At 42.1% G+C, this 21,836-nt stretch overlaps 1 protein-coding gene across 4 annotated transcripts in view; it reads right to left on the minus strand.

Moving 5' to 3' along the window:
• Positions 1–2,661: 2,661 nt before the first annotated feature.
• The window catches only part of LOC129859370 (POU domain, class 6, transcription factor 2-like), a 93,498-nt gene continuing 74,323 nt past the window's right edge, over positions 2,662–21,836 (minus strand). For 3 of the 4 annotated variants that reach the window (XM_055929086.1, XM_055929084.1, XM_055929085.1), the window contains 4 exons: positions 16,775–16,984; positions 13,505–13,658; positions 10,208–10,376; positions 2,662–6,118 (listed from right to left, as the gene is read on the minus strand). In XM_055929086.1, the coding sequence (XP_055785061.1) occupies positions 5,590–6,118; positions 10,208–10,376; positions 13,505–13,658; positions 16,775–16,984 (1,062 nt within the window). In that variant the 3' untranslated portion in view covers positions 2,662–5,589. The remainder of the gene's footprint in view (positions 6,119–10,207; positions 10,377–13,504; positions 13,659–16,774; positions 16,985–21,836) is intronic. The other variant, XM_055929087.1, reaches the window with a different exon arrangement.

Raw genomic sequence — 21,836 nt, forward strand, 5'->3', positions numbered from 1 at the left:
CTTATTTCTCTCTTGTGTACACAAATTTGTTTACATCCCTGTTAGTGAGCATTTCTCCTTTGCCAAGATAATCCATCCACCTGACAGGTGTTGCATGTCAAGAAGCTGATTAAACAGCATGACCATTACAAAGGTGGTGGGGACAATAAAAGGCCACTCTAAAATGTGCAGTTTTGTGACACAGCACAATGCCACAGATGTCTCAAGTTTTGAGGGAACGGGCAATTGCATGCTGACTGCAGGAATGTCCACCAGAGCTTTCTCTACAATAAGCCGAGGCTTTAGAGAATTTGGCAGTACGTCCAAACAGCCTCACACCCGCAGACCATGTGTAAACTGGCCAGGTCAGGATCTCCACATCCGGCTTTACCTGTGGGATCGTCTGAGGAGAGGGGTGCTGCTGAGGAGTATTTATGTCTGTAATAAAGCACTTTTGTCTGGAAAAACTCATTGGCTGGGCCTGGCTCCCCATTGGCTGGGCCTGGCTCCCCATTGGCTGGGCCTGGCTCCCCATTGGCTGGGCCAGGCTCCCCATTGGCTGGGCCAGGCTCCCCATTGGCTGGGCCTGGCTCCCCATTGGCTGGGCCTGGCTCTCATATGCATAATGAATTTATTTCAATTAACTGATTTCCTTCTATGAACTGTAACTCAGTCAAATCTTTTAAGTTGTTGCATGTTTACGTCTATATTTTTGTTGATTATAATTCTAAACAATGTTCCATGAGATGTGGACCAAAATATCAGCATATCAACTGTACCATTTTGAACGTTTGAGTGTGATTCTGCATCAGTATGGCATTGTCCAGAGACAAATGGGTGAACTGAAAAATCATGTGGACTTTAAGAATGTTTGTCTACTCTATTCAATTTCTATGATTCCCCCTCACATATCGGGTTTATACCTCTCCTTACAAGAGTAGTGTGTTGTTTATATGTTGAGAGTGAGATCTATTGTTTTTGTGCACTGGTCACTCACTTATTGACACTAACTTTTCGAGTTGAAGTTTACTTTTCCATCAACAAACTATAAACATTTTAAGATATTGAAAAAAGATGAGTCGGAATAGCTGTCTCTGCACAATGATATTGTACATAGAAAAATAAAGAAACTGGAATAAATACAAAACAAAAGACTATCACATAGCCCAAGTTATACTTCAACCATCGCCACTTAAAAATACATCTAGTATTTCGAAACGAAGAGGGGAAAAAACTGAAAGGATGACAAAAAACATCTTCAACATCAGTTTTCAGCCTAATGTAAATAATTTATGTTGTCTGTGATTTTTTTATTATTATTATTTATTTACTACTTTCTATTCACCAGACAGTCAGTTTTCAAAGGCTTCATGGACAAGAAAGCTATTTCAAACTTTGGAGTTTAGTTTCAAAAGGCTTTCACCCAAGAATGTGTTTTCCCCCTCATACACTTGTCTCGGTATTGTTTTCTGCTAAGGCAAAGAAATGAAGCATTGATGTGAAATAACCCTGACATGTATTCCTTTCTATTGACCCTATGGAAATCTAAATGAATTGCTACTGACCCCAGAGGTTTGCAGCCTGTCCATTTGCTTTTAGGTGCAAACTCTCTGTATTGAAAGGTGGTTCATTGGTGGAAAAGCCTTTGTGGACAGATCTCTCTCAATCATGGCACAGTGGAAGTGCAAGAAGAAAAAAAACTCTAAACTGATAGCCAAGGGGGTGGGGTGGGGGGATATGGAGCAGAACACAGAAGTCTGAGTTAACTTTATGCTCCAACTATACATGTACGTGTACACTGTGTCTGGGTTTTAATGGAATTGAGATGCACTTGCGTTGACAGCAAAGTACGCATTGGTAAAATAGGATAGGAAAATATGTCAAAATCTTGTGAGACTGGAGAACAGTGAATTCAAAAAGCAGATTTTCCGCAATCCATCCCTTATTACTCCAACTGCAGTGTTTACAATGTCTGTTGGTACACTCTTAGAACCCCGATGAACACTTTTTTCCTAAGAGTCTATATTGTTAGGAATGTGGTGCATTATTGCTTTCTTCATCATAATATGCAGCTCTTAGCAGAGAACTTCTCTGAAATGTCCCTAAACATAGATTTTAGATTCAGATGATTCATTCTACATTTCATAAGAAACAAGACAGTCCATTCATGTCAAACAGTTGTTTATTATTAATTATGGTACAAATAAATGTGACAGACTTGAAGAATTTTTTGAGATACACAAAGTGCTGCATAACTGACCAAACAGATATTGCTCTATAGATTAAGTTCAGTCTATAAAATTTGAAGCAACCCTTGCAGATTCATTAGCTTTGGTTTCAAGGTTGTTCTTGAGTTCTAGCAATATTTCAAAACCAGTTGGTGTGTGAGTCTGTGTGGATATCGTTTGAAAACATTTACTTAAATTATGAATCTTTTTTTTATTTTTTATTTTTTACATAATTGGGTGCGATTATAAAGCCTTCTTTGCCCCTTACGAAACAGGGCACACCTTGAAGACTGTAACTGAGCAGTGCATGTAACAAAGTCACAGAGAGAGAGAAAAAAAACAAAAAAACAAGTAACAACAAAGTTTAGAAAGTCCTGTACATGTGACCCTGGAAACCACTTGACAAAAATAAAACACATGTCATACAGAATCTCAGTTCAGACACAACCCCCCCCCCCCCCCCATGAGAAGTGAACACTACTTACAAACATTTTACAGGAGCCATTTTTCTGTATTTTCTTCTGTCATGGCGTTTGCATGGCATTGCTCAGTGTACGAGGACAGTGCTGAGGTAAAATGTCAATGAACTACAACTTATCTAATCATCGACTCTCTTCGTATTTCAAGATTGTCAGCGACATGAACCCATTTCTCTGTACAATGTGCATATAACTATAGAGCTTTGGTGCAGCATCGAAAGGTTGAGCGAAGGTATAAATTCGTTCTCTGTCTTTGTTTTTGGTTACAGCTTCATTGTTAAGCCTCAGTACTACATGCCCATACTATACATCAGCCGCAGCATCATCACTTCTCTTACGTGTTGGGACGAGGTGGGGTGAGACAGGGAGGGAACACACAAAAATCTTTGGATTGATTGACCACTATTTAGTAATACTGACTTTAAATATCTAAAAAGGTGTAGTATGACACTGTTTAACACTACTTCCTGTAAAGGTATATAATAAATAATACATGTAATGAACTCGTCAGGGAGCTTGTATGTATAGTACCTCTTAAACCTCAGCCTACTGGAACATACAGTCCAGACTACAATATCAATGAATGTCTATTTCCTTATGCGTTTGTAAGTGTTATCAAGTGCACTTTACGTTGCTAGGCAACAACAGTGCACATGGGGACTAAGAGACATTGAACAAAACACACCGATACGAAAACATCGCGGAAAATCTAAGTTCACTCAGCCTGTCATGTAACACTCGCCATTCTCCCTTCACCTTATTTAAGTGTTTTATATGAGTCAAATAAGAACATTTCACATCAATGTGAAATCTTAAGAGTTCTGAGAAGTGGTTTTACACATATGTACTAGTTTGCAATATCCAGTGGAGAAGTTCAACACATTGGCAGTATAGGTTATTGACACATCAACGGTGTAACAATATTGATTCCTTGAATCCTTCATGTGGGTCCTGGTAATATTGAAGTACACCTGTGGGGGGGGGGGGGGGGAGCTCGACGTTATGATGAGACTCTGTTTAGATCTGTATATTAACAGCTACACAGCAACAACACCCTATGATTTGTTAGTTGAAGTGAATATGGATTATGTCTGGCGCACGGCCTATTGGGTTGTTTTGCATTTCACACAACTTTTTCCAATACACTTTTTTTTTTAAATTAGGCTACACTGTCTGTCAAGGCTTCGCTGTAGAATCACTCAAAGCAAAAGACAATGGAAACAAACACAAAACAACAGCGTGACATTTTGCAAACAGTATTTGACCCCTGAAGACGATTCAGAGATGAGAAAACCTTCCGATTGATTCGATTAGAATGAGTTGCTGAATGCTTAAAGAAAGTAATCCATATTTTGCTCTAAGGGCAGAAAAATGTGAGATAATTGCTAAATCCTCTACATGTGTAATTTGTTCTCTGTGACAGTGTACTCTGAAGAATGTACTTAATGATTTGAAGCTTGGGCTACCGTTTGTGTTTTGTTGTCTTGATTTCAGATTCCTGTAACCCAAACCTTGTTATCGGAAACATGCGGGAGCAATTCTGTTATGCTATGCTACAGCAAATAGAACAAACTAGACACACACTTCAGAAAGGGATGGGCAGGAAGGTCCTCACAGTCCAACACATTTTCTATATTGCAATATAAGAGGGTTGTCAATTAACAAAGAGTTCTCTTTTGAAAGTAAACATTTTATTTGGCATTCCGTTGGCCTTTGTGTAAAGTAGTTGAACTCAGTGTATGAAAGAAACCCCACAGAAAAAAAGAACGAAAGGGAACTTACAAGCACATCAAAATAACTAAAACATGTAATCGGCCAAGGTAAAAATCTCCCCAAGTCCTTGAGCTGAAGTAATGTGTTCTTTGGCTATCAGGCTTTGGCAACAGAATGACTTACAGCAGCACTTGACACAGTATAACATTGAGGGAAGTTCTCCCTGACACAACACTAGGCCTGAAATAACAGAATTGACGGCATGTTTCTGTATGTATAAAAAAAAGTCACAGTTGTCACAAAAGGAAAATAAGGTTGAAAAGACGTTGTCTTCCGTAGCGGATGACATATATATTTTGGTGAACAGAGACAGGACCTTTATGGTTAGGTACTGAGTATACCCACACTGTTTGGACAGCCTTGAGTTTATTGTCCTTCATCAACAAAACCTAGACAATCTCATAAAATCATTGATAAATACCTGTAAAAGTTGTTACCTGTAAAAACACTGTGACTTAGAGTAGCTGCAGATGAGAAGGAATCTGAGACAAACAACATAATGTCATTGTTTCACAGCAAAAATGCATTTACACGACAAATCTTTCAAAGAGAACTTTGACATTGTGATTTCAATCTGAAGACGGTATTTAGTAGATATTTACATATAAGCCCAGGAAATAAAATTAAGTGAAACAAAGATATAATGTACACCCAACCTCACACATATATCGTAGATTTTTTGCCAGTACAAATGTAAAAATTTAGAACACATTTACACTTAAAAAATTATTCTTAGTTTTCTGATGCAACAGACTTTGGTAAGTAGTTAGTGTTTTTGTCTTTGATTTTGGTATGATCTCTTTACTAAAATCTCCCTAATGGGAACCCAAATTTGGACAATGTTCTGGTCTATGAGGCCAGAATTTGATTGCTTTGAAACAGCACACTGTAGGTTTGTAATTTTCTCTCTCAAATGTGAACATATCTTTTCTTATATTTGGTTTTTGCCAAAATATTTAAATAACTGTGGTAATCACACTGACAACACTTATTTTTGTTTGCAAACTTTCATAACTGTCCTTTCAGTTGCCTTTATAAAGGGAGAGGAATGTTCTTTCAGTCTTCATCCTACTTTGGGTCATGATCCACCATGTTGTTAAGACTTTCCTCTTTACCTCTAGTTTGGTCGTTCATTTTGGGAGCTCTTCCAGAGAATCAGAGAGAGGGTCCATGGGCGCGGTCGGGCCGAGGTCCAGGTCCAGGTCCAGGTCACCGGGCTGTTTCAACCGCTTTATTGTGTTTTTCAACGCTTGCCTCTTGTTGCAGAACCAGACGCGGACCACCTCACGGTCATAGTTCAGTTTCTCAGCTATCTCGGTCATTTCCTGTCCAGAGGGGTGCGTGTTCTTCTCAAAGTGGCTGTTGAGGATCTCCAGCGCTTGTGGGGTGAAAGAGGTCCTCCGCTTGCGTTTTTTGGAGGGCTCACTGCCGATAAACTCGGTCAGGTTCTGCATGCCGGACCGGTGGCGGGCCTCGGCCTCGGCCATCCAGCGTTCCAGAACCGGCTTAATCTTCTGGGCGCTTTTTGGGGTGATGTCCAACTTCTCAAACCTGGCAGGATATAAAAGGCCAGGGTTCAGTTTGCCTGTCAGACTGCTACCTATAGGGTTCTCTTGGGCTTCCTGTGGTAGGAAAAAGTGGCTTCTCAGGATGGTGTGTCTGGGGAGAATTGAGAGAGAAGAATCTTACTTAGGTGCCCTGCTGGGCCAAGGGATAACCTGCCTGTCTCAGTGAACTGGGCCTCCTCTCCCAAGCAGCTGCCACTGGGACAGAGACACCCACCAGCCTTGGTTACATCCATGAGAGTTTGTAGCCAAAGTTATAGCAGTTGAAAGTGAACGTTACATGTGGTGCCATTTTGTTTTCGCTTTGTTCGCTTGTCTTTTGTTTGGTTGGCTGTGGCTGTAGTCCTCTGTCCCAGATAGGCAGCGTTAGGGTGAGGAGACCCTGCCAATGGCTAAAAAAATACTTCAGATGGACCAATAAAACTGCCCGAGCACCTGACTATAATGATCAAACACTGAGCTTTAGCTATGGAGACTACACTAGTATCCATTGATACACAATACCATCTACCTATCATATCATCAATCAGAAAAAGGTAAAAAGGGGTTAACCAAACAATGCAATTCTTCCCATACCCTCCCTTCAAGTGATAAAAGTCAAGGTTTTTCATTCATATGGTCAAACAGGCAGCAGTGCAAGCACTTAAGCACAGAACTATCATTTACAAAAGCAGTTTGAATTATTCATCAAAATGCAAATTTTTAATACATTTTTCAAACTTTTCTCCCTCAAGTGCTCATTGTATATTTAAAAATAATACATTTCCACTTTTCAGTCTTGAATATACTTGCAAGTTTATGAATGCACGAAGCATAAGTAAATATTCGAATTTAGTGTATTGTGTACTTTAGTGCCTTTGAAATGAACCCTCAATAGCTCAAAACTAAAGTTAAAAAGTTTTGAAAGAGTTCCTAAGTCATGAACAGTAGCTAAATGATGGTTTGCTGATCAGTATGATCTCACCAAATAGTGGATTTATACTATTGTACTATTAGAACATTGTAAGGGGTATCTGTACTGTAACTCAGTGTATTTTTACCCTGTCAGCTGCAGCGTTCTGTGAGACAAGCACAGAGATGGCGTTTGGCTTGGACGTGCTGAAGGATGATGGACCTGGGCTAAAGTTGCTGGGTTTCTCACATGCCGTGTATTAATGGAATCAGTGTCAGAGTGTGGTTTAAGCTGCCTGCCCTCTAATGAGAGTCCAGACATCTGTCTAGCTGTTCAGGGGCGAGCGGCTGAGAGAAGAAAGTAATACGCCTTTAAAACAAAAGCGGAACACGTCTAGGCCTCTTCTATGACCTCGACCTATCATGGATGCCTTTGATATAATCTTCCTGGAAGGCAGGTGAGGAGCTGCCTCAGAGCTGGGAGAAAGGAACCCCTCTCATAGGACCAAAATGAAAGACATTTCTTAGTGGAGAGTCGACTTGTTATACAGAACGATAGCGAATAATGCCCTGTCTGTTTTTCCCGCTTTCCAACTCTGTTTTTACATTTCTGCTTGTCGACGGGCAGTATTATTTATAAGCCACTCTTAAACAGTGGAAAGAGGACGGTTCCATCCTGCAGGGAATACATTAGCCAGTAAATATAAGGAGTGGGTAGAAACAGGACATTTCATGGATCAACAGGGACCAAATGCACTCAAATGAGTGGAAAGCTGCTCGGCTACTCCTCAGTGAGGAGCCACTCCTACGAGTTGAGAACCACCAGTGGGAAATGAATACATACTGTATATCTACCTTTTTTTACCCCCCTTCCTCCCTCCCTCTCTCAACGGTCTTAAAAGTACCTTTTTCAGGCCATGCATAAACATCTGCTAAGTGCTAATGCTTACAGTGCTGTTTGTGTTTAACCCTTTAACAATATCGTGAGGCCATGTGTAAGAATGGGTATTTGACGAAGTGGAAGGTCCATTACTTACAGAATACAGGGGACATATCCGATGAATTAAATTAGTATTCCGAGCTTGCAGATATGAATCCAACATGCCAGGTACAGGTGGAGAAAGAAGTGGATGCGATGCAATGTAAGTAGGGTGGAAGTGAAGGCACATTTCTGCTTAATTTGATGTGTAAGTTTGAGTGTAAAGGAATGTTGTAAATGCATGCAGCTTAAACATGGAAACATAATTCCCCTTCAGGAATTACACCAGAAACGAGTAGTTAAGACAACATTGTGCACCGATGCATTCTGAGCGGTATTCACATTAACAGCACTGTGAATCTTTGGACGTGTAGTTGCATTGAGGAGGCGGTGGAATTAAACTTATTGCATATTTTTCCGCAAGAAAAATGTGTCATCCATTTGTGAAAGCATGCCATCAATCATAATTTGCAACGTTATCCAGAAAGCATTTGGGCAATATCATTATTTTAGTTTAACCCTACATGACAGATTGTATTTGCTGCTTGTACAAAGCACTCTATGATAAGACAATATTCAAACCCATCGGCCTGATGATGTCCTTATGGGATGTTTGTGGCCCTGTGATAAGCTAATAAAGCTTTTTAACAAAGTGAGCAATGGAATCCGACAAGACGGAACTCTGTGTCACTGTCTGTTCCAGTGATATATGACAACAGCAAGCCCCTAAGCTAGCATGCGGTCCCCTCGTCTCCTCCAACTTCCATGTCTCTGTTGATGTTAACTAAACTAAAGCATGTGAAGACTATCTACTTAAAACGTCATACCAACAAAAAAACGACGGTCTTACCGACATACATAAACCCACAAGAAGACATTACCTGTTTTTTTATTTATTTTTTATTTTTTGAAGCTAATGGCTTTTAATGTACCTCTAAATGTCTGAATTATGCATGCTTGTAAATATTTCATGGGCGATTTTTTTTAAAGACTTGAAACATTAGTTTGAAATGGCTGTTGCTCATAAGAACCCTGCTCCCCCAGTTTCAGATTATACCGGCCATTTGATGTTGATGTGATGAACATTTTAAGAGCGCATGGTAGCAGTGTGTCACGTACTGTAGGCAGGACAGGTCATCAGCAGAGCGCATGCAGTTCAGAAGCGCATTACAAATGAATACAGGAATAAGAAGGGGCACAGTGATGATAACTGTTGACAGTGATGCATGCTACTACAGTAAAGCACAATACTATGGGTGGGTAGAGTACAAAGAAAAGGCAAAATGACATTAGCCACAGGTCACTGCCAAATGTCAGAACTTAATTAGATGTGATTATGATATTTAAACTATTGATTTCATAAATTTGCTGAGAAAAATAAAATAGAACAGAAATAATTGTACTTTTAGATCATGTGAAACTTAAGAATGAAGGAGTTTGAATGCTGTGATGTAATATAATGTTTATAGACGTGCACTTCTAAGGGGTTTAGTTAATTTGGTGCTGAAGTTAAAGGAGCAAAGGCTTAAAAAGGACGAGACATTACCTGGTAACACTAAATGTCTGATTATCTAATGAATAGATAATGTGGCGTTTAAAACGCACGTCCTTACGGGACTGTAGAACATGACAATCTTATTAACAGACGGGTTCTTGTCAGGTTCTCTTAAGCCCAATGTAGAGTGAACAGCAATAGGCCTAAGTAATTATTAAATGCTTTAAGTGCTTCGTGTAATACTCTAGGTAATGTATTTTGCATAAGTAAGTCATGTCAGAGGAGAGAGAAAAAAAGAGAGGAGGACAAAGAATTGACACGAGACCTTCATTTGACTGGATGGTCTTCAATTATGTATTCATTTTAATATCTTAATGATGTCTGCTTAAATATGAGATGAAATATGGATGTGAGTCGTCATGGACACCAGAAAACGATGTGCAGTCTCAAAGACAGCGCTCCTGAGCACCTTTGTCTACTGTGGCGACTACTACACCGACAGGAGAGCGCAGCGCGAGGAACAGTTGATCTACGGAGAAGTGACCGCACATCATTCAGATATAAAACGGTTTCAGATCTTCCTACACGAGGTTCTACATATTTATTTTAAATAAAACTGGTAAGATATTGCATTCATTTGCCCTTTTAGTACCACAACGAGTAAGTCAACTTAACTTCTGCACTGCAGTCATGAAAAAAAACTTTTATCACTTGATGGGAAGGATGGGAATATTCCAGGAGACACCATAATCAACAGATCTATGCCAGAAAATACCATGCTTTGCTGTGAATCATTCGGCACCCCAAGTCCTCCTTACCTGCAGATGGCAGACTGACTATAGGCCGGGCCCTCGGCCGCGCTGAGTGCCTGACCCACCTGCGTCTGGGTCAGGCCCAGGGACAAGCGGCGGATTTTGAACGCTTTGGCGAACTCCCGAATCTCCTCCAGGTTGACCCCGTCCACTTCGCTGGCGGCCGTCTGGGGGTCTACGATACAACACAGATAGAGGGGGGTCAAAAAACACGAAGGACCAAGGCACTCTTCGTATAGTTAAAATGCCGTTAAAAAACGATTTGTCAGGGAGTACAGATGGAGGCAGAGGGAGGGGGGTTAGCACCATTAAACACACCGAAATCAAAGAATATAGCTAATTCACATACATTCCACTATAATGTGACATTTCTGGTCTCTGTTGACGAACAACAGGAGTAGCTTTAGAAATACATTATGAATTGATTTAGCAGTGATTGCCATTCTGGTGCTTCTCTGCCCTCTAGTTGATAATAGCGGTCTCTGTACAATATGTACTGTAATGGTATCGAGAGTGAAAGGCGGGCTTTGTGTTTAACGCTACATTGAAAATGTTCCTCATTTAATCTTCAGCATAAAAGCTCATAGACACATAATGGACACAGCAGCATAGAGACATGTCCATTCAATAGGTTAGTCCACCGTGGTGCATTTGCCGTTCTCGGCATTACCCCTGCTTCATTATGAACAAGACGCAGACTGAAAGCCAACGGTTTTAGAGCCCAAACTCTGTGCTTTGATCATGAAAAAGAAGCCTGTGGAATGTTTATTAGAGGAGCGTTCCAATCATCTGTCCCTCCTTTGGGGAAGTCAATTGACACCTCCGCAGAAAGACTATGCTGCTGTGTGTGCTGCACTACTCAATTGTTCAAAGGTGACATTCAACTCTACTCTAAAGAAGACATTGTATTGTATAAATGTTGTTTGTAAATTGCTGCTTCGCGGACCCACATTTAAGTGACTTTGGGGACCTATTTTCCCTGAAGCATTTTGAAGAGTTTCATAGCTAATAAAAAGTGATTTCACATTGTACATCAATGTCAGGTGCCCTGGCATCCTGCTTACTAAAGCAACGTTTGTGCCAGTGAATTATTCATCTTGGTCATTATCAATGAATTATTAAAAGGAATCTTCCAAGCGTATTTATGAAAAAAAATCTATCGGGCTGCCATCTTGCCGTGAGGCCTCATAAGAGACGCAGCGATTCTGAGCTTCTATGGCGGCAGAGCTCTAGACGTGCGAACATTTGGAGGCATGGGACCAAGTCATCCCAAATGGCACCCTATTCCCAATGTAGTGCACTACTTTGACCAGGTCCTCTATATATATTTTTTTTTGGACTGAATGGAGGGTTCGTCTAGTCAAATGTAGGGCACTATATACGGAATAAGCTGCCATTTGGGATGCAGGCCCTGTATATCTTAAAAGGATGGGAGGATGGGCACTAGCTGCATCCTCAGTCCTCATCAGTTCCACCTTGATGAGCATCTGATTATCCCCAATGGCGAGCCATTGAAGTGTGTTTCTATATGAAATGATTAGTCCTCTCTGTAAGTGGTGCCCACACTGTCTGTCCACTGGGATCCATCACTGGTCTCCTTCCTATATGACTGTCTTCAAGGCTTTACAAATAATACATATTCCATATGATGGCGTTGGATTTCATTTACATTGGGTTTGAAATTCCTATGTACCCTGTGTAGGTATTTGTGATCTAAAAAGAAAAATACCATCCACTCGTTTAGAATAAAAATGCTGGTCATACTTTATTATAGTATGGATGCTATCAACAAACTATCTGTTGATAAGCAACTGCTTGCTAAGGTTACGGTTAGAGTTAGGTTTAGAATAAGGGTAAGGGTTCAGGTTAGGGTTAAGTTTAGGGTTAGGATAAGGGTTAAGGTTAGGGTTAGGGTTAGTAGATAGGTTAAATGTTAGGTTAAATGTTAATGATGGTTTGTGGATAGTCTGTAGAGCATCTACAGATGGACTATCCAAATAAAGTGTTACCCTTGGACCTTGCAAATACAATGAGCTGGACCAGGGCAGTATATTGGCAAGAGGAATGTAGAATAAAAAACTGTATTACGTATGATTCGACACAGAAATAATGCTCCATGTCCACGTACGGGATATTCACCGAGGGGCTATGCATTCTTGAATGACGTGGAAGGTGTGTTCCACGATGCATTGACGGAGAACCCCGACTTGATTATCCCTTTCATACCATGACGATCATTTCTATGTGTTCATTTGACAGTAGAAATGTGTTCAACATCCACTGAAGTAGCTAGAACGTTTACTAGGTAGCTACGGTAGTTGCTAGTTTAGCTAACCAAACCATCAGTCCTAGCGTGTTGTTATGAAAATTGAATTCAACAATGACAATAATGTTTTCAATTCGACTGTTGCTTTCAAAAGCAGCTGAAACATAGAACATGTAAGAATGAACTATAGCCATTGAATTTTACCGTGCCGATATACCATGCGTTACAGGGAAATAATGCACGCTCTAGAATGGCCTTCAAGCCAATCAGAAACAAGTATTATCAACAATGCCATGGTGTAATTAAGCAATACGGCCAGAGGAGGTGTGGTATATGGCCAATATACCACGGCTAAGGGCTGTTCTTAGGCACAGCCCTTAGCCGAGGAGTCTTATTGCTTTTATAAACTGGTTACCAATTTAGTAAAACGAAATGTTTTGTCATACCCGTGGTGTATGGTCTGATATACCATGGCTTTCAGTCAATCAGAATTCAAGGCTCAAACCACCCAGTACATAAAACAAGTTGATCAATGGCAACTTCTTTATATTGAATGCAGAACTCAGCCGCAGATGCCTTCAAAATTAGGGAATTTAGGTGAATAGCCTGTGACAAATTAAATGTATTTATATTTATCTGACTAAAACTGACTTTTTAAGGCAACGGTTTGCATGCTGACAGCCTTAGGCTCTATGATTTATTAAGGGTCCACAGAGGGCTAAGCATTTGGAAACTGAGGCTGGTGTTCATTACACACAGTGTTTTTGATAGTCTAATAAACAGAATATTAAATAAATCCTTCAAAAAGAGGAAGGAGAAAAATCTAAAGTTTCTGGACAAACAGAAATCCAGTCCTCTTGAAATAGAAGGTTCACCATACCAAAGACTGCGGTCAATTACAAAATTCTGTAGACTCGTATGTTCTCTTAATATGTGTGTGTGTGTGTGTGTGTGTGTGTGTGTGTGTGTGTGTGTGTGTGTGTGTGTGTGTGTGTGTGTGTGCACGCGTGTGTGTGAGTGTGTCACCGGGTACTCACTGCTGACCAGCTGACCCACGCTGAGGGCGGAGGAGGAAGATGAGGACGAGGAGGAGGAAGAGGCCTGGCGGAGAGGACTCTGGCTGTGGGGCATGTGGAGCAGGTTGGGCTGAGACGACACTGGGCCTGTCTGAACATGCTGAGCCTGAGGCAGCTGAGGACACACAGAAATGAAATATTGACTTAAAACAACAATACATCCCCTATAACGTTGCACCAATAGCACTATAAGCGATCTTCATAACCAACCACAGCAGTTATGGTGACTCTCCGGCACCTGTACATTGCTGTGACACTGCAGCAATTACATTTGACATTAACAGCTGAACATAATATGATTAGGTTTGTGTAAAGATGTTATATGATCATAACAACTATTCAGAATGATAACACACAATGCAGTATCAATAGTCGGGTCAATAGAGTAAACTAGTCAGGGCTAGATTTCTATTGAAACAGACAGTGTTACATTTGTATAGAGATAGACAGTGGGGTTTGATAGGAGATGACTGGTGTCTCTGCTGTTTGTGTATCTCTCTCTCTCTCTCTCTCTCTCTCTCTCTCTCCCTCCCTCTCCCTCTCCCTCTCCCTCTCCCTCTCCCTCTCCCTCTCTCTCTCTCTCTCCCTCTCTCTCTCTCCCTCTCTCTCTCTTTCTCTCTCTCTCTCTCTGCCATACAGGAGTGTAGAGAACACGATGACAATAGTGTTTTTCCCCAGTCGTCAGACACAAGGGAATTGCTAATGAAGGCAGGTCTGTGCAGGAAAAGACACGTGGACACCGCCGCTCCCGTATCAAACATAATTTAGGATTTACAGGCAATGTGCTTCGGCTCTATGAAAACGATGTATTTTCATGTTTGTGAGCAAATGAATTGCTCTTACAAGATCAAGCTGCTATGTCTTCACTCTAAAGTGAAGGCCGTCTCCTCCGTAAACTAGGTTGGCTTTCCCACTCCTCTCTCTTGCTGTTAATTATTTTCCCCTCGGTATGTGTTTGTTTGGAAAGTGTGGTGGATGTCAACAGAGATGCACATACTGTCAAGACAGTTGACAGGCAGAGAGAATTATCTAGCTTCACTGGAAATATTCCGCACTGCCGGCGCTGACAGCCGTAAATTACACCTGTGGAACTGTCGGTGTCGTGTGTCTTTGAAGTGAGGACAAAAACCATAAACATTATTACAAATGCATTCATTCGATCACGAGCGTGATCCGGTGAAGTCACATTTAAGGCCATCGTCTGAGTTAGTCCACCCTATCAGATTGAACTATTGTCCTTGCCATTTACATATCATGTTTCACTTTTTTAACCTGCTTTTTTTATGGCTGAAAGTCTGGTCGATATTAGGTAGACTTAAAGCTGTGTAATTTATTTGATTTCTTTAGTAGGTGTGCGTCTGACATCTACCATGTATGTACAAGTCCAAAAGAAGGAAGCTATTTACTTTGTACATAAAACTTTTGCACTAGGTGGGATTTAAGCTCACTCCTACAAATAGCACTAAAGAACTCATGTTCTTCTGAGTACAAGAGAGCCTTCTGTCCCTTTTAGAGGTTCAGTCTGGTCTTGTATTGTTTTGATAGCTAGAGACACATGATTATCCCTTTAAATGTTTTATTATTAAGGAGAATTACAACATGCTCCGGTCACAGAGGTCAAAAAGGTGTAGGGGGGAGTATTTTAGTTTTAAGTGGGATGATGAAAAGCATTGCTTTTTGTTTGGTTCTGCAGGGGCTCTGCATACTTCTTGAGATGGAGTCTAAGAGGATGCCTGACAGGTGCTTTACACACACGCACACGCGCACACACTACCGCTTGACAGAATTTTTTTCTGTCTGTAGCATTTCTATAATCTTTACTGCCCGAGTCAAAAGAGTCAATTTGAATGGTTTTATCGAAAGCAACTTCTTCCAAACACTGGGACCAATGAAATGTTACAGTTGGGAGTTATGTTTTTGTGAAGGAAAACCTTTTCAAGTTGTGTTTAGACAGAAGATGAGACGACTTGATAGCTGAAAAAAACATCAGACTTGACTCGTTTTGTAAGGGTTACTTTTCTCAAGAGTAAACAGAAAAAAAGTTCAATCCACACAGATAAAGATTTTTCTCCTCATCCATTTTTATAGTGTGTATCTATGTGTTCCTCTAACCAGGTTTCCATCCAACCTTTTTATGCCTAAAAAATGTCACGACAGGCCTGACGGAAAGAGCAAATGTGTCAACAAACTTTCCAAATGTCGACAAAAAACATACGCTAGACAAGGTGGGATCTTTTTGTGATGGTAAAGTTAATTATGCGATAAATGGCGGTGGAAAAGCTTTTATGCACAAATATTGATACATTTTTTATTTTACTTTTATTTAACTAGGCAGGTCAGTTTAAGAAATAAATATTATTTACAATGACAGCCTAGGAACAGTGGGTTAACTGCCTTGTTCAAGGGCAGAACGACAGATTTTTACCTTGTCAGCTCGGGGATTCGGCCAATGCTCTAACCACTAGGCTACCTGCCGCTCTAACCATCATGCGATGACATGTTGTGTGGTCCTCCCACTACAACTCGGGAAAGCATGCAGTTTATTAGGCTACAGATGAAATAAATTATGGTGAACTTCACAGGGTGGTGAAATTGCACGGTGATGAGTTTGATGCTCCTTTCCTATAAATATCGAGGGTCTTATTCTGGTGACATGATGTTGGTTGACGTTTGACAAATTTAAATAATCATGCTCTTTTGTCCATAATAATCTCATCATGTAGGCTATACCCGCACTGTATCTGCAAGCTGTTGGCTAGCGCGCACGTACCAATACCAGAGTGGACACATTCGCTATATCATTGTTTCTGTGACCAAACCATCAGTAGAGTTGAACATCCTTTTTTATTCGTACATGGGAATTTAACCACAAAAGTAATTTTTCTAAGCACGACATCATCACGCACAGCCTTTTATCCACAACGAGTCAATTTGATGGAAACATCTCTGGTGGGAAAATGCGCATCATTTGCTTATGTGAAATTTTGAATAGTCGCATGAAAATCTTTCGCCAATTGGATGGAAAATGTTTTTGGTCTGCAAATGTACTGGGATTAGAAGCACATCTTCATGTGTCTGCTTCCTGTGTGTGTGTGTGTGTGTGTGTGTGTGTGTGTGTGTGTGTGTGTGTGTGTGTGTGTGTGTGTGTGTGTGTGTGTGTGTGTGTGTGTGCACACATGCTTGTATCTGTGCATGTGTGTGTGTGTACTGTACGTCTGCGTGTGTGGTTACCTGCTGTCCAGGCTTGATTGGTGACAGTGTGATTCCCTGGGTGTTGATGACAGGCAGGATTTGATTGCCGATCACCGTGGCGATGATCTGGCCCTGGGCGTTGGTCAGAAGCTGGGGTGTAATTGGCTGGACCTGCAGTGCTGGGTTTACGCCCCCTGATTGGCTCGAGGGCCCCCCAGAGTTGGGCATAAGTGGGATCGTTCCTATTATCTACGAAGGAGGGGTGAGAGGAGAAGGGAAGAAATCAGATGGGTCGTTCCAGTGATCTACAGTACACGGATAAGTGTAGGAGGGTGAAAGTCATCAGAACATATTGTTCGTATGATCTACTGGACAGAAGTATGGAGCGATGTTCATGTTCTGTATGAAATCCCAGAGTAAAACATAAAGTAGCAGTAAAACATAAAGTACTGTGCACGTCAATTCATGTATATCAGTGAGCGCACAAACCATTAGAATGACAGTATCAAGCCCGAGCGCAGAGCACTTGATGGATGAGTAAGTGTATGAGGGAACGCACAGACAGATTCTCTGATCATCTGTCACAGAGGAGCTTTTATAGGCCAAGGCAAGCAAAGGCAGAGCACCCAGCTGGGAGCACACTGCAAAGGTCAGCTCTGAGTACCTGTGTGTGTGCTGGTGCAGACCACTGACTGTGTTATCCATCACCAGGCCAGGAGAGGGGCGTGTGTGTGTGAGTCATGTGTGTATATGCGTCTTTGTCTGTTTCTGTCAAGGGGGGTTGGTAATGTGGTTGTGCTGAGAGATCTCCCTCCCTTCTCCTTCCCTCAACGCACACACACACGACCAAACAGCTCCCAGGGTCCCTGGGGTACTTCATCCCCTACTCCCCTCTTCCACCCCCCCCCTCCAGCTCTCCTCTGCTCTCCTCCATGGCTGTAATCAGGAAGTGCAGATCAAAAGGGGCGGCAGAGTGTCACCGCAGCGTTTTAGCTCTCAGAGCTGCCAGAGTGCGGCCAAGAGTAGCGCTTTAGGGGGGGACTTAGCGCCTCTTCCCGATGATGAAGGTTAGTGTCATCTGGGGACTGGTCCTGGACAGACAACTTCAGTCTCTCTGCCTGCTCTCTCCACTGACAGAACAACAGCACCCAGACTCATTATGCCAGAGGAGAGTGAACATGGTTGGGGTTGCCATTATTTTACAAACCTTGTCGTTTGGACCAGGCTGGAAGATTTGGGCTGGCACGTTCGTATTTTTTATAGATATGTAAACAGTCACAGGCAAAATTCAAAGCAAAATAAATGGACACGAGCACAATGAATGTTTTGGTAGCTCATGCTGCTCAGGGTTTCGACCTACTTCAAGCATCGTGTATAAACGAGACGCCAACATAATTGAATCTAGGCAGGGATTCAATTATTACACATGCACCTGTCACTTCATATGATTTCACAGCGAGATGCAAACAGATCCCTTCATACTGTAGTCCAGCATCTCACCACTGCTCCCGGTGCTAATCTAATTCTTCCTGCCATGCCTCCCTCTGCCTGGTCCCCCTCCCCTCTCTCCCCATTCTCTGTTTGATATAATGTGGAGGGATCAGTGGTAGAATTGTAGGCCGGCAATCTGTAATTCATCCCCTCCACGGCTCATTTGCTTACGTTGCTTCGCATTAAGCGACAGATAATTTATCTCTCTCTCCGCGCCCCGCGTCCCCTGCTCTGATTCCACCCTGTAATGCTCTCATCTCCTGCCACTTAGCATATTTTATTGCGCCGCTTGACGCTCATGCCTCCCGACGCCTGGCTTCGCGTGCCTCCGTGGCGGTTGACTTGTTCCGCTCAATTATTCATCCTTATTGGACTAAGTGGTTGTTCTATAAACGTAATAACACAGGCAGGGAACTGACAGCTTAGCTCTCGTCCCCGGATGCACCTCTACATCTCTCCCTCAGACTTCCTGGGTGTTGCATGGTAGTGCTCAAATGGCGTTTCTCAAGGCAGTCGATTGTGACACTGATTATGTAAAACATAATACATTAAGAGGGAAGAGCTGGTGGGCGGCAGGTAGTCTCGAGTTTAGAGCGTTGGGCCAGTGACCGAAAGGTTGCTGGCTTGAATACCGGAGCCGACAAGGTGAAAAATCTGCCGCTGTACCCTTGAGCAACGCACTAAACCCTAATTGCTCCAGGGGCACTGGCCAATGGCAACCTTTACTGTGACCCCACTTCCTGTGTGTGTCTCAGGGGGAGTTGGGAAATGCAAGAAACACACTTCCATCACACATTTGTGTATAACAGAACAAATATAAGCACCCACAAATTATTATTATTTTACCTGTAGATTCACAGAGAGGTTCATGGAGAAGACATGCTTTGGTCTCAGACTACAGCCAGTTATGGTATTTTTTAACAACATACACCGTGGCACCTTCTCAGCTTTGTCCAACCAGCATTCTTAATGTTTCTCTTTCCTTTTTGTCTTTTTCCTCCTCTTGTATTTTTGTTTCCAATCGTGAGGCGTGTCAGGAATGGTCAGGACCTGGGTCCTCTGTCTCCCTCTCTCTCAGCAGAGCTCATTAAGATTATGCTGCTCTTCTCTTGTTTCCACAGAAATGTCATGTCATCTCCTCAGCCAGGCCAATCGGTGGTGTTAGCCATGGTGGCCAGACAATATCTTTAGCCATTTTCCCCTCCTTCTCTCTCCATGAAGGAAATAGAGGCCCATGTTGGGAAATCCCGACTTTCTTCATTTGAGCTCCAAGACACCAAGCATATCAATTTTATAAGGGACATGGTATGTCAATTGCTTTATACAGCTCCCGAATGCTCTTGATTGTCTGGCTCTAAAATGGAATACTGGTGTAGGTAATGTTGGGTACAGTACAATCTTCCACAAACATGCAAACCTGCACAGCAGCTAGCATTCACCTGGCTTAATTTGTCCTGCTGTTATCGTTAAAGCAGGTGTTCAAAAGTTAAAAAGGCAATGCCAGAATGTTTCCTCTACCTCTGAGGACTTCCACGAGCGGGAGTGATTTTGTATTCCAATGGAGCTCCTCCCTGGTCGTGTGCATGCAGGTTAAAACAGTGCATGTGTGTGTTCCTACCTGGTGTAGTGTGCATTAGTAACAGCAGTGTCTGCCCTGTGGGCTGTAGCCTTCATCAAAGCCCATTGAAGGGGATGGATGGCTCATGGGGGTTTCACCAGGAAACACAAAGACCAACCACCAGGGTTAACAGGGCTGGGAGTTCCCCCATCACAGACCGTTTTGGGGCTAGCTACTTTTCAGGTCATATATCTTACCATTGCTCTCTTTGTCAAAATATTATAGGTTTCTCTATGGAGCCATGGAAAGTATGGCACAGAATGTGTGGTAAAATTGTGCATAGTACAAGGGAATACGTAGTCCTATGACAGAAACATTTGTGAGGAAATGTTTTCTCTAGTATGGGCCTCAATCTTCTCATTCACATTTTGATACTGAGGAACTACGGTAAAATGGTGCAGTGCTTTCCTTAGGCAGACCGTGTACTGATTTGAAATTCACTATTGAATGAACTCTTTCTTACACTACAGCCTCAATCACAAAGACGGGACTGAAGAATGGCTTCGTTGATTACTGGACACATATACTCCATAATCAGGTTGATACATGTTAAAGCCACATTATTAAATCCAACGCTTTTCAAGGCCCCTATCGGGAACCTACTCTAACAAGAAATCCAGGGCGCAACTTTCACTGGGGACGGGGGATATGTCCCCCCCCCCCCCACATATTCTGAAATTGCATTTTCATCATTGGAATGTGATACAAACAACGGGGTGCGGGGTGATTTAGGACCATGCGGATGCCTATGAGCAGTCGGGTAGGCTGTTTGGAGTGTTTATCTGACAAAAAATGTAATATATTATGTCCCCCCCACGTATAAAACCAAAGTTGCGCCCCTAAAAAATCCAATGGGCATTAGTGATAGGGTGAATGACTGTAACCCCTACTGTACTGTGTTCCGCTCTCTTCAAAACACCAAAATTGTTCATTTAGATTAAAAGACCTCTCTTAGGAGAAGAAAGGACTCAAAATCAATGCAGGGCAGGGATTTTCACACAGATACCTTTTATCAAAGTACTTGTGCTTTAGTACAGTTACAACGCTGTCACAATGTTGTCTTACCTAGCTAGAGAATTCATATTCAAGAAGTGTACATGTATTCGAGCTATTCTCGTTCCTTTATCATTCTCCCAGCAAAATAAACACCAAAGTCTGATAAAAGCTATTCTTTTGTTTCCTGTTTGAGAATCTACATACCGACACCATTTCTGATTTTACGGTGGGCAGCTTCTGAGGCAGTGTTTGTCGGTCTCCCAGTCAAGATCCAAGCATGCATTTAGTCTCTGTAATGTTCCCTTCCCAGTATAAGAGGGGTGGTGGTGTGTACGTGCGCGCGTGTGCGTGTGCGTGTGCGGTGGGGGGACCCTGGCTACGTTAGTAGTGTGGTGCACGTTTCAGAGTGCTCAGACTGAATAATGCTCTGAAATAATGAGGTGGGGAGCAAAGGACTGTAGCCCAGGGCTTTGACCGTCTCAGTGACCTGATTGTGTCAGCCAATGTCAGTCGCCGATACACTACAAAAGCACAGAGCATCCCATCAAATCCATCTCCATGGCAATCTGTCCCTGCGGCCCCGGCACCTTTCCCCAGACCAGGGAAACCCATACTGTCTCATTAGCCGCATTTAGCATCAAGGGCTAACACTGACTCACACAAGCCGTTTACAGTTGAAGTCGGAAGTTAACATACACCTTAGCCAAATACATTTAAACTCAGTTTTTCACAATTCCTGACATTTAATCCTAGTAAAAAGTCCCTGTCTTCGGTCAGTTAGGATCACCACTTTATTTTAAGAATGTGAAATGTCAGAATAATAGTAGAGAGAATGATTTATTTCAGCTTTTATTTCTTTCATCGCGTTCCCAGTGGGTCAGAAGTTTACATACACTCAATTAGTATTTGGTAGCATTGCCTTTAAATTGTTTATCTTGGGTCAAACGTTTTGGGGAGCCTTCCACAAGCTTCCCACAATAAGTTGGGTGAATTTTG

Source organism: Salvelinus fontinalis, chromosome 7, assembly GCF_029448725.1.
Source record: "Salvelinus fontinalis isolate EN_2023a chromosome 7, ASM2944872v1, whole genome shotgun sequence".
In the NCBI taxonomy this organism is placed as follows: Eukaryota; Metazoa; Chordata; class Actinopteri; order Salmoniformes; family Salmonidae; genus Salvelinus; species Salvelinus fontinalis.